The sequence below is a fragment of the Eriocheir sinensis genome, chromosome 39 (assembly GCF_024679095.1).
Source record: "Eriocheir sinensis breed Jianghai 21 chromosome 39, ASM2467909v1, whole genome shotgun sequence".
NCBI classification, from domain to species: Eukaryota; Metazoa; Arthropoda; class Malacostraca; order Decapoda; family Varunidae; genus Eriocheir; species Eriocheir sinensis.
The window spans coordinates 16,209,087-16,224,167 of record NC_066547.1 but is presented as its reverse complement, the minus strand read 5'-3'; the positions used below and the strand labels follow the sequence as shown (position 1 = coordinate 16,224,167).

Below are 15,081 nucleotides of genomic sequence, written 5' to 3'. Positions count from 1 at the left end.
TAGTACTAAAAACAGCTATCCTGCCCCGCCCTGTCCCTATACACTTCCCCTAAAGACTTGCTAGATTCACGTTACCTATTACTATGTACCTTACCCAGCCCCGCCCTGCCTCAGCCTATAGTTTTAAAAGATGTTCTGTGTTTCAAGGTAAGTTCCTTCTCCTCCTCCTCCTCCTCCTCCTCCACGTCTTCCTATCTCCCGCAGCTTCCGGACAAGAGAGTCTAGATTACAGAAGGAGGAGGAGGAGGAGGAGGAGATGGAGAGAAGAGAGAATAGAACACCACGTAACTGTCTCTTTGTCAGCAGTATGAGGTTGGTAGTAGTAGTAGTAGTAGTAGTAGTAGTAGTAGTAGTAGTAGAGTAATAGTAGTAGTAGTAGTAGTAGTAGTAATAGTAGTAGTAGTAGTAGTCGTAGTAAGAGGAGGAGGAGGAGGAAGAGGAGGACAAAAATAAGAAAGAAGAGAAAGAAAAAAGAAGAGGAAAAAGAGAACAAAACAGGAGAGGAAGAGGAGGGGGAAGGAAGAGGAAGATAAGGAGGATAAGGTAAAGAGGAGAAGGAAAAGGATACGAAAAAAAGAAGAGGAGGAGGAGGAGGAGGAGGAGGAGGAGGAAGACGGGAGAGAAGACGAGAATGAGGAGGAAGAAGAGGAGACAAATAAAAAGGAAGAGGAGGAAGAGAAGGAACAAATATAAGAAGGACGAGAAGCAGAAAGAGGAGGAGGAAGCTTAGGAGAAGGAAGAGGAATAGGAGGAGGAGGAAGAGGAGGAGGAAGGGTTACATGGGGAGGCAAAATAGCATGACATTCCATCTCGAGTGAGGAAGCAATACGCTGCTAATCCGACGTAATTGCCGGCCCAGAGCTGACCCCAACTCCTCTCTCTCTCTCTCTCTCTCTCTCTCTCTCTCTCTCTCTCTCTCTTTGACCAATTAGTTTTCGATTACATATCTCTACCTTTCCTAGTCTTCCTCTTCCTCCTCCTCCTCTCTCTCTCTCTCTCTCTCTCTCTCTCTCTCTCTCTCTCTCTCTCCACACACAAAAGATGCCCCATTACTACTACTACTACTACTACTACTATTACTACTACTACTACCACTACTACGTCTTCCTTGTTGGCTACAGCGTAAAATCACTTCTCGTTCCTTCGTCAAGCTCCCCCGCTCCCTGCACTCAAGAACCCGTGTCCAAAGAGAAGGGTTGCTCGCTGCTTGGCTGGCTAACTGGCTTGCTCCCTCTTGCTCAACTTGTACACCTTCCCCTATTAGATTCAATTCCTCCTATACCACGTTTTCCTTCAACTGATCTTCCTCTCTTCCTGTTCCTATCTATCTTTAGTTAGTAGTGGTAGCGGTTGTGGTGGTGGTGGTAGTAGTAGAAATAGTGGTTGTAGTGGCGGTAGATTTATGGGTCTACAGTTACCGTTTATGGGAAGACTATTGCAATAACTCATCATTTCTTTTCTCTCTATCTCTCTTCCTCCTTTCCTCTCCCTCCTTCTCCCTCTTCTTCTCCTTCTCCACCTTCTCTTCTTTCTCGTCCTCCTTCATCTTCTCCTCCTCCTCCTCCTCCTCCTCCCCCTCCTCGGCAACGCTTCACGGCTAACCTTCAAGGGCCGAGGAGCTTAGCGAGAAAAATCTTTGTCAAATGTGTGTCGCTACGAAGCTGAACACACACACACACACACACACACACACACACACACAGATATATATAAAGACAAAAAAGTAATAGTTATGTATAAGCTACGTGCGTGAACGGAAAATAAGTGTCTTACAAACATACATATATACATTATCTCTCTCTCTCTCTCTCTCTCTCTCTCTCTCTCTCTCTCTCTCTCTCTCTCTCTTGATAAATTCTTTCATTTTCACTCTCCATCTCCTCCTCCTCTTCCTCCTTCTTTTCTTCCTTCTTCTTCTCATTCTCCTTCTCCATCTTTCTCCTTCTCCTAGTTACATATCTAATAATAATAATAATAATAATAATAATAATAATAATAATAATAATAATAATAATAATAATAATAATAAATCTTCGTCCCACTGTCCGTTCCAAGCCCATCGAGTTATATATCATACGAGCCTACCTACGTACGTGTTAGCAATATGTAGTCCATTACAGCACACATAAAACAACATATACAGTACGTGATATTATAACACTCTGCGGGATGGAGCTCAGAGACTTTGGAACACACACACACACACACACACACACACACACACACACACACACACACACAGACTTAAGACACAAAGAAGAAGAAAAAGAAAAAGAAAAAGAAGAAGAAGAATTAAGGACAAAGAGAATAACGTAGAAATATTAATAGAAAAATAATGATAATACAATAAATAAATACAATAGTTACTTACCATTCTCTCGTCTTGTTGTTGTTGACTTGCAGTTGTTGTTGTTCTTCTTCTTCTTGTTGGTGATCTTCGTCTTCTTGAGGGTGGTGGCGGAGGGCAAGGTCAACTCGGTGAATTCCACGGAGGTCATCTCGACACTTGACTTAATAGGTTCCTTGCAAGAGCCTCCATGCGTGACCTTTGACCCAACTGCCTGACGTAACAGCTGACTTCTGACCTCCCCTCCACCCTTAACCAATACCACCCCCCACACACTTCAGGTCACGCCATGAGTTAAAGTAGTGGGCAAAAGGTCACATTAGGGAGCTTAATTAGTAAAGATTCAAATCAACACACGACAACAGCTGACCTTTGACCTCCCTTATTTGACCTCCATTCCCTCCTTACCCCCCCCCTCAGACATACCTTAAGGTAATGTCAGGAGTTGTAATAGTGGTCAAAAGGTCACATTAGACGGGTCAGTAAGAGTTAAAAGCAACAGATGACCTATAGCTTTGACCTTCCTTGTTTGACCTACGCCCTCCCTCTCCTCTAAACCTCAATTTTGTCACCCCTTAAGAAAAACACACACAAAAACACCACACTATACACAATGGAGCTGTTCTATTGAAGCACGTGAGTTTGCAAGAGACAGTCGAAAGGCACATGTTTCACCTCCACTGGTTCGAAGGGTACTGGCTGGTCTCGGTCTTGGTCTGAGGATCCTATTATTGACAATACCGAAGTAAATCGTATACCAATATATGATCTTCTGTTTAGCGTTAAGTCATTTCCCCATTACTTTTTTTACTCTAATACCAAAATAGATACGAGATTATAACAGGTTGGATTAAAATGTAGGCAATATACATGCTATTTCCACATTATTACGTTTTCTTTTAAGGTGGAACTAAATTAAACACAAAAGGGTACCAGGTTGGATTAAAAATGTACCCTGCAGTAACTGAACTTGTCTTCCTCTCTCTTTATTCCCTCTTCCTCTTTTTTCTTCTTCTTTGCCTTCTCCTCCTCCTTCCCCTCCAGCACTTACCATTATAAAACAATTGCTTACGCTCTTTTTTTCTCTTCCTGGTCAATTTCAATACATTTTTCAGTCAATTATTCTGATCCATATGTTTAACTTTACCGTACTTAGTTTTCTCTAATATCAAAGTGCTTCAAACTATTTTAATCAGTTATTGTTATGTACCTTTGGAATTTGTTAGCTAATCCTCATAATTATTGATCTGATACATAATTTATAAATAGATAATTAAAGGTGTAGGATGTAGTCTTAATAATTCTCCCTCTCTCTCTCTCTCTCCATCTCCACAATTTTCCACGATAAATCAACTGTTCAAGCTCCTGTTAGCACAAGTACCATAAATAATAAAGAAATAAATAATGGTAAATCTTGATATAGTCTAATAAGTGTCAAGACAAAGAAGGTTAACACAAAATACCAATACTCGGCACCAATTCAAACAAGACCATAAAGATGACTATGAAGATAATACAAACACTGGCAAGCTTTTATTAATAGTGACTGTTCCTTCTCACTGGTATTATGTCCCGCACTCACAGACACTTCCGACTCTCACGACACCAATTTCCATAGACCACAAAAGAGACAAGTCGGTTTCTCATTAGTGTTGTATCACATTCATGGTGCAGAAGCCTTGTCAGACTATTATTAGGCTCATAAAACAACCCACGGAAATGCCCAAACAACCTCCACAAAAGCCCGACCAAATGTGGGTGTGTGCAGAAGCCTTGTCACTCTTACTAGGCTCATAAAACAACCCTTGGAAATGCCCACACAACTTCTGCAAAAGCCCGACCAAATGTGGGTGTTTATGCAGAAGCCTTGTCAAACTATTATTAGGCTCAAAACAACCCATGGAAATGCCCAGACAACCTCTACAAAAGCCCGACCAAATGTGGGTGTATGCAGGAGCCTTGTCACTCTTACTAGGCTCATAAAACAACCCACAGAAATGCCCACACAACCTCCACAAAAGCCTGACCAAATGTGGGTGTTTATGCAGAAGCCTTGTCAAACTCTTACTAGGCTCAAAACAACCCACCAGAAAGAACACAGAAGAACAAGAGAAAGAAAAGTTCCCAAGTGACAACATGCTTTAATGAAGGAACAATTTGAAAAGACGAGAGGAGACGGAGAAAGGGACGGTGTAGTTACTTCTCTGATTGCGAACTCACTCTTCTTCTTGCAAAGCTCATGTGAGGAAAGTAAAAAAGGAAACAGGAGAAAACTACCTCACGCTGAAACTCATGAGCATCATTCCACTCTCCCTTTGTGACTGAAGACAGACATGGCAACCAGGAAAATAATACATAAATGAAAATTGAATCCTTCCTGTATTGTTAAGAGAAATAAAAACATAATTCACAATGACTGATACACATAAATATGCCATTCAATAAATATCCTATACTGCTGGGTAAGAAGGGAGAAAGGGAGCGGGGAGGGGAGAGGAACTGCTGAGGCTGATACTTAACCTGGTAGCTGCGGGGATCATGTTTTTAAAGGCCCTTCCCTCTACGCAGGGGGAAAAAAAAAAAAAAATCATCACTCACGCAAACCATTTCATAATTTATATATCAATGCATTTGTGATCAATTAACGGGCTAAGAGTTGAGGTTGAGTGAACGGGCTAAGAGTTGAGGTTGAGTGAATGGGCTAAGAGTTGAGGTTAAGAGTGAACGGGCTATGAGTTGAGGTTGAGTGAACGGGCTAAGAGTTGAGGTCAAGACTGAACGGGCTAAGAATTGAGGTTCTAGGGTTGGTGCCGCTGTTAGTTCTTGGGCCAGAACTTGGAGGAGGAAGCCCGGATGCCCTTCTTCCCTGGCCTCTTCTTGTCATGGTCACGGGAGTCTGAGACCAGCGCCTCATCCCCTTCCTGCGCCTGGGTCTTGAGCGACGCCTTGATGTTCAGCACCTGCGAGGGAAGCGACGGCAGGTAAACATAAATAAAATAAATAAATAAGTTGGTAAATATATATAAATGATGGTTTGAAAATAATGATAATAATGTTACTTCCTTCACAGCCGAGACACCATAAAAATCTGTTGTTGTTGTTGTTGTTGTTGTTATTTCTCTCTCTCCATTCATCTTTCTCACTATCTGTCTATCTATCTATTTATATTATTTTTATTTTTTATTTTTATCTTCCTTCTCCTCCTCCTTCTTCTTCTGTTTTTTGTTCTTCTTCATCTTTAAATTCATCTTCTTCTTCTTCATCTTTCTCCTCCTCCTCCAGCTCCTGCTCCTGCCCCTAATCCTGACACATCTGTACTTGTCTCAGAAGCAGAGGAAAGAATTATATGCCAGTCACTCAACCCTGCTTTTTTATGTGACTTGTAAGCTGACTGGCTGGAAGGGGGTGGCTGACTGGTTAAGTGGCTGGGTGTGTGGCTGCGTGGCTGGCTGGCTAAGTGGCTGGATGTGTGGCTGGGTGGCTGGATGACTGGCTAGCTGGCTGGCAGAATGGTTAATCTATTGAAGGTCTTGTGAAGAATCCTATAGTGAATGGCATGTTTCCTTGCCTACCTACCTATCTTCTTTCCTTCCTTCCCTTCTAGATGGAGACAGATAAAGAGACAGACAGAGGCGGACAGACTGAAAAACCCACCTTAGAATTAGAGAAACAGAGAAAGACAACTGCTCTATATCATATCTCCCCCAGTGAAATAAAACTTGCTGAAACACTTCCATAACCTTCACATTGGCTAAAGCAGAAATGTATAGTCATGGTGGTGGCCACTGGATTTGACGTAACTTTCCTCAGGTATAAGGACAGAGAGCCTAGTCAAGGGTCTGTGTGGTGGTCTGGGTATCTATGCACATCTATGCAAATCTCCCTCACCCACCTCAGCCTCCAGGGAGTTGCGGTGCTTGAGGTGGTGCTCCTTGTCGGTGTTGGCGCGGGTGATGAGCTGGTCAATGTTGGAGAGCATGGTGTCGCACGTATCACACCAGGACTGAAGGGGAAAAAGATGCAGATAAGAGACACTCCAGCACTTGGCAGCAAGAACTATATTGTGTTAGGTTATGGGAGGGATGAGAAGGGAAGTTGTGTTAGGATTTGAACCTGTACCAAGGGCTAACTAATGGAGGGGGAAAGGGATCAGATCAGAAAAGGACCCAGATAAGTGACACTCCAGCACCAGCCAGCAAGAACTATGTGGTGTTAGGTTATGGAGGAGATGAGAAGGGAAGCTGTGTTAGGATTTGAACCTGTGCCAAGGGCTAACTTATGGAGGGGAAAAGGGATCAGATCAGAAACAATTTATCACAAGTCAGCAGGAACTATGTAGTGTTGGGTTAGGGAAGAGATCAGAAGGGAAGTTGTGTTAGTATTTGAACCTGTGCATGGGGTAAGTCATGGGAAAGGAAGGAATGTTATCTCAGTATTTGAACCTCTCTGTTGTTAGTATCTGAGCCTGTACCAAGGGAGTCATGGGAAAAGAGGGAATGTTGTCTTGGTATTTGAACCTCTCTTGTGTTAGTATTTGAACCTGTACAAGGGGTAAGCTATAGGAAGAGAAGGAGTGTTATCTCAGTATTTGAACCTCTCTGTTGTTAGTATTTGAACCTGTACCAAGGGGTAAGTTATGGGAAAGGAAGGAATGTTGTCTTGGTATTTGAACCTCTCTGTTGTTAGTATTTGAACCTGTACCAAGGGAGTCATGGGAAAGGAAGGAATGTTGTCTTGGTATTCGAACCTCTCTGCTGTCTTAGTATTTGTAAGCAATAGGCTATATACTGAAGGGATTAGGAGTGGAAAGTCAACAGAGGAAAACAACAGAAGGTACACATCCATTAGTTAGTTCTAGGGCTGCCGTTCAACATAAGCACCAGGAAACAATTATACGGTGATGGAGTTTTAATTTTCACCGCGGAGACGTGACAAGCAGGGAGGAGAGAAAGTTGCCGCCACAGACCTGGAGCGTGGCCACAATGTTGGGCAGGTCCTCGGGTTTGATGTCGCGGCCGATGGCATGGTCCAGCTCCAGGATGCCGTTCTTCTGGTCCAGTTTGCCGTGGATGATGTCTGTGGGAGGTGACGGTGCTTGTAAACTTCATCAACGAACCTACACCATACAACTGTACACTCCTACTATCTTTCCTTCTCCCCCACCTGTACCTTTGCCACTAACCCACTTCCTTTCCTTTGCCAGAGGACGACCTCCAGTGAAATGGAGAGATAGGGTGCAGGAGTACATTTGGGAGAGGGGGTAAAGATCTTTGAGAAACTTTGAGCAGGCAAGGAGGGAGTGGCTGGATAGATAAGGTTGGAAACCCTTCTGCCGTGGCCATCCTCTAGTGGGAGCTCCTAGGAGCAGGTGTCGATGAAATGATGATGATGAAGACTATACCCTTGATTAAATAAAAAATAAATAAATAAATAAAAAGCTCAATGAACTTTGCCCTTCTTTTGACTTACTTTTCACAGCTTCCTTAGTCTCTTCAATCCAATACAAACACAATATCTCTTCCTTTATAGAACAGACTCTACATATATTCACCTAGACCTACCTCAACTTCAACCCACTAATCTTAACCCTAAGCCTAACTCAACCTACTTTCCTCAATCCTTACCTAACTTGACCTATCCAGCTCAACCCACCTCAAACTCAACCTGGCTTAACCATCAACCTAACTTAACCTCCTCAACCTACCTTACCTTCATTGACCTACAGTAACCTAGCCCAATCTATCCCCTTCAAGCTAACTTAACCTACCTCACTCAACCCTCAACCTAACTTAACCTATCCCCCTCAACGCAGCTCAAACTCAACCTACCTTAACCATCAACCTAATTTAACCTCCTCAACCAACCTTACCTTCATCAACCTACAAAAACCTAGCCCTATCTATCCCCTTCAACTTAACTCGCCCTAACTTAACCTATCCACCCTCAACCCACCTCAAACTCAACCTACCTTAACCTCCTCAACCTACCTTACCTTCATCAACCTATATTAACCTAGCCCAATCTATTCCCTTCAACCTAACAACCTAAACCCCTCAAACTACCCTTCTCAACCTTAAACCTAACCTAACCTAACCTAATCTTACCTAGCCTAACCTAATCTTACCTAGCCTAACCTAACCTTACCTTACCTTACCTTACCTAACCTTACCTTACCTTACCTAACCTAACCTACCCATCCCCCTTACCCCCCCTGAACCCACCTGTATACATGGCCTCAATAATCAGGTCCTCAAGCTCGCGGGTGGACGAGAGGCCGAGCTGGGTCCCGAGGGTGGCCAGGGGGATGCTCTTCTGCCCCGTTGCCATGGAGACGATGGTGAGGTGGCGCAGCTTGGTGAGCATGGTGGGCGTCAGGCTCGGGAACTTGGCAGACTCTTTCACATAGTCGCCGTAGACGCCGTACGCAAACAACTGTAGGAGCTCGTAGTATGGCGCCTGTTGGGAGTTTGTCTTGAGCTGTTGGTAAAGGTGAAGGTGGATTGTTGTCGCTGTTGTTTTGTTATAATTGGGTGGTAATCTTTTTTTTTTTACCCCAAAACACCATCTTACGCATGTTTCTGCTGTATCAAGACACCTCCCCACCCGAAACTGACCTCTCTTTTGGCTACTCTTTACTTTTTACTTTTGTGGGAGCGGTGAGTAGCGGGGGGGGGGTTACTCTTTTTGTTGCCCTTGAGCCGGATCCTTTGATGTAAAAAAAAATAATAATAATAAAAAGCAATACTCACACTCTGGATGTTCGGCATGTCCAGGAGCTCGCCAAACACATAGACCTCAGGCGCCTCCAGGACCTGTTTGACGAGCTGCACCGCCGCCGCCCCCTTGGCCTGCTTGGCGAGGATCAGGTACTGCTCCATGGGGTTGGCCTGCGAGCCCTTCTCTCCCATGGCCTTGTTGGTGGGGCTGCCAGGGAGAGACGGAGACATAGAGATATACAAAACTAAAGGAGAAAAAAGGATATTACAGCATGGCAGATGAGAGACAGAGTAAAAGGAATGCAGAACAGGATACAAACAGATAGATGAAGACCAGGAAAGAAGATATGATAAGAAACAAGGAGACACTGGGATAGAGGACTATAAGAGAAGGATTAACGAGACAATGAGGGGATAACATGCTTGATTTTATGAGAGAAAGAAGGCAAAAAGAATGCAGAACAGGATTCACAAGAAGACTGGGAAAGAAGATATGATAAGAAACAAGGAGACACAAGGGTAGAGGATTGTAATAAGATAAGGCTTGATTTGATGAGAGAAAAGAGGCAAAAAGGAATGCACAAGAACACTATAAGACTACAGGGCTACACCAGGGCCAGGGAGAGACAGAGGGCCGTATTACTAAACATTTCGTCGCCCAAGCACACATATTTGACAAGGCTTTCGTAGGAGTTTTGGGCATTTCCAAGAGCAGTTTTATGACCCTGGTAGTAGTCTGACCCTTCTTCTGTATCATGAACCTAAAAAAACACAAAACTAATAATAATAAAACAAATATACATAGAAATTCAAAATGCACAGAATGAATATTTTAACAGTGAATGCTAAACATGTACAAGAATTTTGTGTTTGTTAATTGCTTCTAATAAGTCAAGCAAACTGAATATACTCATCATGTACAAGCCAACCCTCCCATGTAGTAGTAGTAGTAATAAAAGCTGTACACATGTAAAAGTATAAATAGTTAAAAAATATGACGTTTACACAAGCATGTTAGAAAATGGTAAAAAAAATATAAATATTATAAGAATGTTTGCTGTATATAATCACTTCAAAATGAATACCACAAGGATGGCAATTATGTAGTATGCATTCTCTCCATACAAACATATACATAACATTAGAGTAACAACCTACACAAAGATTGAGCGTGAAGAGAACCCTGTATATATATATATTTTTATATATATATATATATATATATATATATATATATATATAGAGAGAGAGAGAGAGAGAGAGAGAGAGAGAGAGAGAGAGAGAGAGAGAGAGAGAGAGAGAGAGAGAGAGAGAGAGAGAGAGAGAGAGAGAGCGAGAGAGAGAGAGAGAGAGAGAGAGAGAGAGAGAGAGAGAGAGAGAGAGAGAGAGAGAGAGAGAGAGAGAGAGAGAGAGAGAGAGAGAGAGAGAGAGAGAGAGAGAGAGAGAGAGAGAGAGAGAGAGAGAGAGAGAGAGAGAGAGAGAGAGAGAGAGAGAGAGAGAGAGAGAGAGAGAGAGAGAGAGAGAGAGAGAGAGAGAGAGAGAGAGAGAGAGAGAGAGAGAGAGAGAGAGAGAGAGAGAGAGAGAGAGAGAGAGAGAGAGAGAGAGAGAGAGAGAGAGAGAGAGAGAGAGAGAGAGAGAGAGAGAGAGAGAGAGAGAGAGAGAGAGAGAGAGAGAGAGAGAGAGAGAGAGAGAGAGAGAGAGAGAGAGAGAGAGAGAGAGAGAGAGAGAGAGAGAGAGAGAGAGAGAGAGAGAGAGAGAGAGAGAGAGAGAGAGAGAGAGAGAGAGAGAGAGAGAGAGAGAGAGAGAGAGAGAGAGAGAGAGAGAGAGAGAGAGAGAGAGAGAGAGAGAGAGAGAGAGAGAGAGAGAGAGAGAGAGAGAGAGAGAGAGAGAGAGAGAGAGAGAGAGAGAGAAAGTAAAACAAAGACTTCCCCCAGACCAGAGCTGCTGCGGGTAACAGAGCCTGCATCATGGGATCTACAGAAAGCCACAGCACACATACTTGTCTCCTGCCGTCATGTTGGCTGCACTCATGCTGGCTGTGATGTGGTCTGTCTGGCCTAATGAAGGATGATCAGTAACACAACAAAATTAGACATGGTGGGGTTAAGGCTGTCAAACAAACAACAACAAAATACATATATAGATAGGTATGTAAGTGTGTCTGTCTCCACTAATGGGGGATGGTTGGTTGCTAAATTAACAGAATTATATAGCGCATGTTCACCTGTTTGCATGTACTGTTCTATTTAGTGCTCGTGATGGCCAAAAAATTATAATACTTAGGAAAATTTGAACCGAGGGATAGTAAAGTTACGTCAAAATACTCAGCGAACGTTCAGTTTTTATTTTGACGATGGTTTTGTTATGGATCTCACCTCAGCTTCCAGGACTAGATTTTCCTTTTCTTTATAGGAGCACAAAGTGGCACAGTGCATACAACTGGTGGACATAGTCAAGATTAAGGCATAAACCAGCAACAAATGGAAGTGCCGAGTTATTCTCCGAGGCAAGCATTATTTAGTGACGGTCAATCAATGCCTTCCAGGGAGTGAAGGTAAAACATCTATATATATTACCCTGATGATACAGTTATATTGAAGGCATTTATCAACACTGTCTAATCAGGATAGAACAAACTCACTTCATGTATTACTAAAGTATTGCATGAGTTAGGCATGCCATGCTGGGTCATTATTTCATTAGGTAACACAGCAAATGGGTGGCATTAAATAGTAATCATACATACACAAATATGATGCACAATAATATTTTAGTAGCATAATGTGGTGTGTGTGTGTGTGTGTGTGTTTTAGTTACTTTTGACAGTGATATCAATTTACATGACTTGTTTTTCTCTGCTCTTAAGGGTATTAATATGTGACTGTATGTATCTCTAGCATTGTATTAATATTTAGTGTGTACGTTGGACCATAATATTAATTAGCTATATGTTGAGAATCAAATAAATACATAATATTGAACTTACAACTTTGTGATTAATAAAGCATATATCTATCTGTGTGTGTGTGTGTGTGTGTGTGTGTGCTTACCTAGTTGCTATTAATGAAGTCTTTTGAGTCTGTACGTGTTAGAGAATTGGGGATTATTCACGAAAGGGTAGCCTACTAATTTTGAGATGCTGACTGCTTATTTCTGGACAAAATATGATGTTGTTTAATATGGAGATAGTATTTTTCTTCAAAAATCACTAAATGATTGACTTTTCATTGCATTTTGAGCACCTGCCACTGCCCGCCGCCACAGCCGCAAAATAGCTCACAGAGAGGTTCACCTTGCTTGCTGTTTCTAAATTTCACACCCGCTCACAAAGAACAAAACCAAGCAAATGTATGCTTTTCCTGTTGTGTATTCTCCCAGTGTGCATGTGTATTGAACGGCAGAGCGACTTATTTCTGCGAGGAGGTTTTTCTCACAGCACCAGCGGGACCGCCGCCGCCATATCCTGTCCTGCATTGCACATTTCTGTCACCCCACACCGAGTGCCAATTAAATTTAAACTACGCTAACCTAGCTTTACATAACCTATCTGACAGGGGAGCTTCGCCCCCTCCTCCCTTCCATTTGTGACGTAAAAACAATACGGCAGTGTGTTGGAAGGACACAAAATACTTCTTTTCTGGAATAATACTAATGGGGACTCGCCCCCTTTGACCACCCCTGGACCCAATCTATTTTCCGAAAGTCACTCGTTACTGCACTGCATTCAGGGACCAAAAAGGAATCCATGTTGTAAGTATTACCTTCGCCAGAGGAGGCTGTACACCCTATCGTGAATATTAAAGGAGAAATCAACACAGCTTAATTTTTGTCTAAAGATTACTTACCGAGCCTCCGAGCAGGAGTCACGGGGCACTGGAGGTCAGGTATGACACGGTTGACCAGATTAAGGCGGGGCAGGTCACGTCAAACCAGGTCACAACACACAAGTCCCACAGCCCAGGTCACCCAAGCAATGGTCGGAAGGTCAGGCCTCGGTAAAGTGTGGAAATGATGGCGAGATGGTAAGAGGCGTGAGGGGGCACGGGCCACCTCCTTTTGACCTGTATTGATTTGTATCGCTTCGTGGTTCCTCCTCCTTTCTTCTCCTTCTTCTTATTATTATTCTGGAGGTCTCTTCTGCTTATCTGCACACTTTGCTTTCCTTCCTTTGCTGTAATACGTGTTGGTCACATCCCCTCGTCGCCGCTGGGACGTTGAGACGAGTTGTTGAGTTCTCGGTCGGGAGTCTTGCCTTTATAACGGCACTCCCTGATGTAGCTTTTTCTGGGTCTGTGGTCTTTCTCGGTCTGGGTCTTTTGTTTCTGATTGATTGATTGATTGATAGTTTATTGTTGCAGGTAAACAACAAGGGAGAAGGGAGGAACATGCCATCCCAACCCCCAGGCAGGCGCAGAATGTAATCTTTACGTCTCCTCTTCCTTTTTTCTGCTCTCTTTTTTGCCAAAATTTATATCGTCTCCATTCCTGTGTTTTCAAGAAGAGCTCTTCCAGTGGTGTCCTCTTCGTCCTGCTGGTATGGTAAGGTGACCAGATTTCTGAGACAAAATCCGAGGACATTTTCGGTTCAGAGGCGTAAAAACCTCCAAGACATGTAATGTTTTTGTCATTGAAAAACTAAACCGGGGACACTGCCCTTAATTACCATTCATAAAGCAGCATTCGAAAGTTTCTCTCACCCTGTTTATCCTAAATTGCAAAGGAATTTAATAAAAATTCAATTGATTTAGTTTAAGCCACGGGACTGCCTTGACCTGCCCCAGACAATTTGTTGGCTCCTGAACCATGATGTCCTCCGTGCTATCCTCAAAGAACACCCTCAGTTTGCACCAAGGTGGTGATGCCGTGTGTGGCAGCCTGAACTACTGCCGTGCTATACAAGGCTGTGATCTCTGCAGTATTTTACTTTAAGGACTAGTATTACTCTATCTCTGTATTCATTCCCATCTAGTGCTTGGGCAATGTTCTCCATCCCCACATTTTATTGTCTTATTGTCCAGGGGGAGGTACCGCCCCCTCCCTTGTTGTGCTTTCCTTCCTACCATTGTATCTTTTTAATTTCATGGTGCTACCTACACATGTACTAATAGTTGTATAATCACACTCTGTCCTGCCTGGGGGTTGGGATGGCATGTTCCTCCCTTCTCCCTTGTTGTTTACCTGCAACAATAAACTATCAATCAATCAATCAATCAATCAACAATTTGTATGTTCTTGGAAGGCAGTCCCGCAAATTATGCCGTGCAAAGCTGTTTATCATTTCCTTATGGATGACGGGGAGCGAGATATGGCCGCGTTACTATATATATATATATATATATATATATATATATATATATATATATATATATATATATATATATATATATATATATATAATGAAAGCAATATATTTACCGCCGTGGGAATCAAACATGAATATAGACATTAAAATTTACTTAAAACATGCTTCGTCCTCACAGCCATAAACAGTAGTAGGCGTGGGAATGCCTTTGTAACGGCTCCCACTTATGTCTTATTCTTATGTTAATGATGGGATGTCTCATGATACCGGATGGTAGATGACACCACAAGGTTCCTCTTGCTCTTGCTCTTGCTGTACCAGGTGACCCGTTGGGCAGTCAGGCCATCGTATCGGCACAACCTGTAAAAATAAAACAAAACAAGCAGTAGCCATTACAAATCTTCCAATTCCCTATTTCTTGCACACCACATCTTTTCCAGAAAACTCTTCATGGTTGCTATAATTCTATCATTTGCTTCAGCACTCAGTCCCAGCAGCAGCAGCATCCATTCCTCTCCGTTCTTGCAATCCTCCCATTCACATCCCAGCCCATCTCACTCAGGTTTACACGTCAACAAACACAGCACCAACCCTACCGAAGAAAATGGTCACCCTATAATTAAATTCTTACTTATAAGCTTTATTTGATAACAACTGATTAACTGTGACTTTATTATTTTGAATTACTACCTTCAAGGCCTATTGCGTGTCTATAT

The 15,081-nt window shown here is 42.7% G+C and overlaps 1 protein-coding gene across 2 annotated transcripts; it reads right to left on the bottom strand.

Moving 5' to 3' along the window:
* Nucleotides 1-4,707: 4,707 nt before the first annotated feature.
* On the bottom strand, nt 4,708-13,334 carry LOC127009094 (COP9 signalosome complex subunit 7b-like). 2 transcript variants are annotated; one of them, XM_050881874.1, is made up of 7 exons: nt 12,909-13,334; nt 11,063-11,120; nt 9,097-9,271; nt 8,569-8,824; nt 7,314-7,423; nt 6,240-6,350; nt 4,708-5,307 (listed from the first exon to the last, which is right to left on the bottom strand). In XM_050881874.1, exons 2-7 carry the CDS (start codon nt 11,092-11,094, stop codon nt 5,164-5,166), a joined length of 828 nt encoding a protein of 275 aa, XP_050737831.1. In that variant the 5' UTR covers nt 11,095-11,120; nt 12,909-13,334; the 3' UTR covers nt 4,708-5,163. The 2 variants fall into 2 exon arrangements, with proteins under 2 accessions (XP_050737831.1, XP_050737832.1); XM_050881875.1 differs by lacking the exon at nt 11,063-11,120.
* Between the last annotated feature and the right edge of the window lie 1,747 nt (nt 13,335-15,081).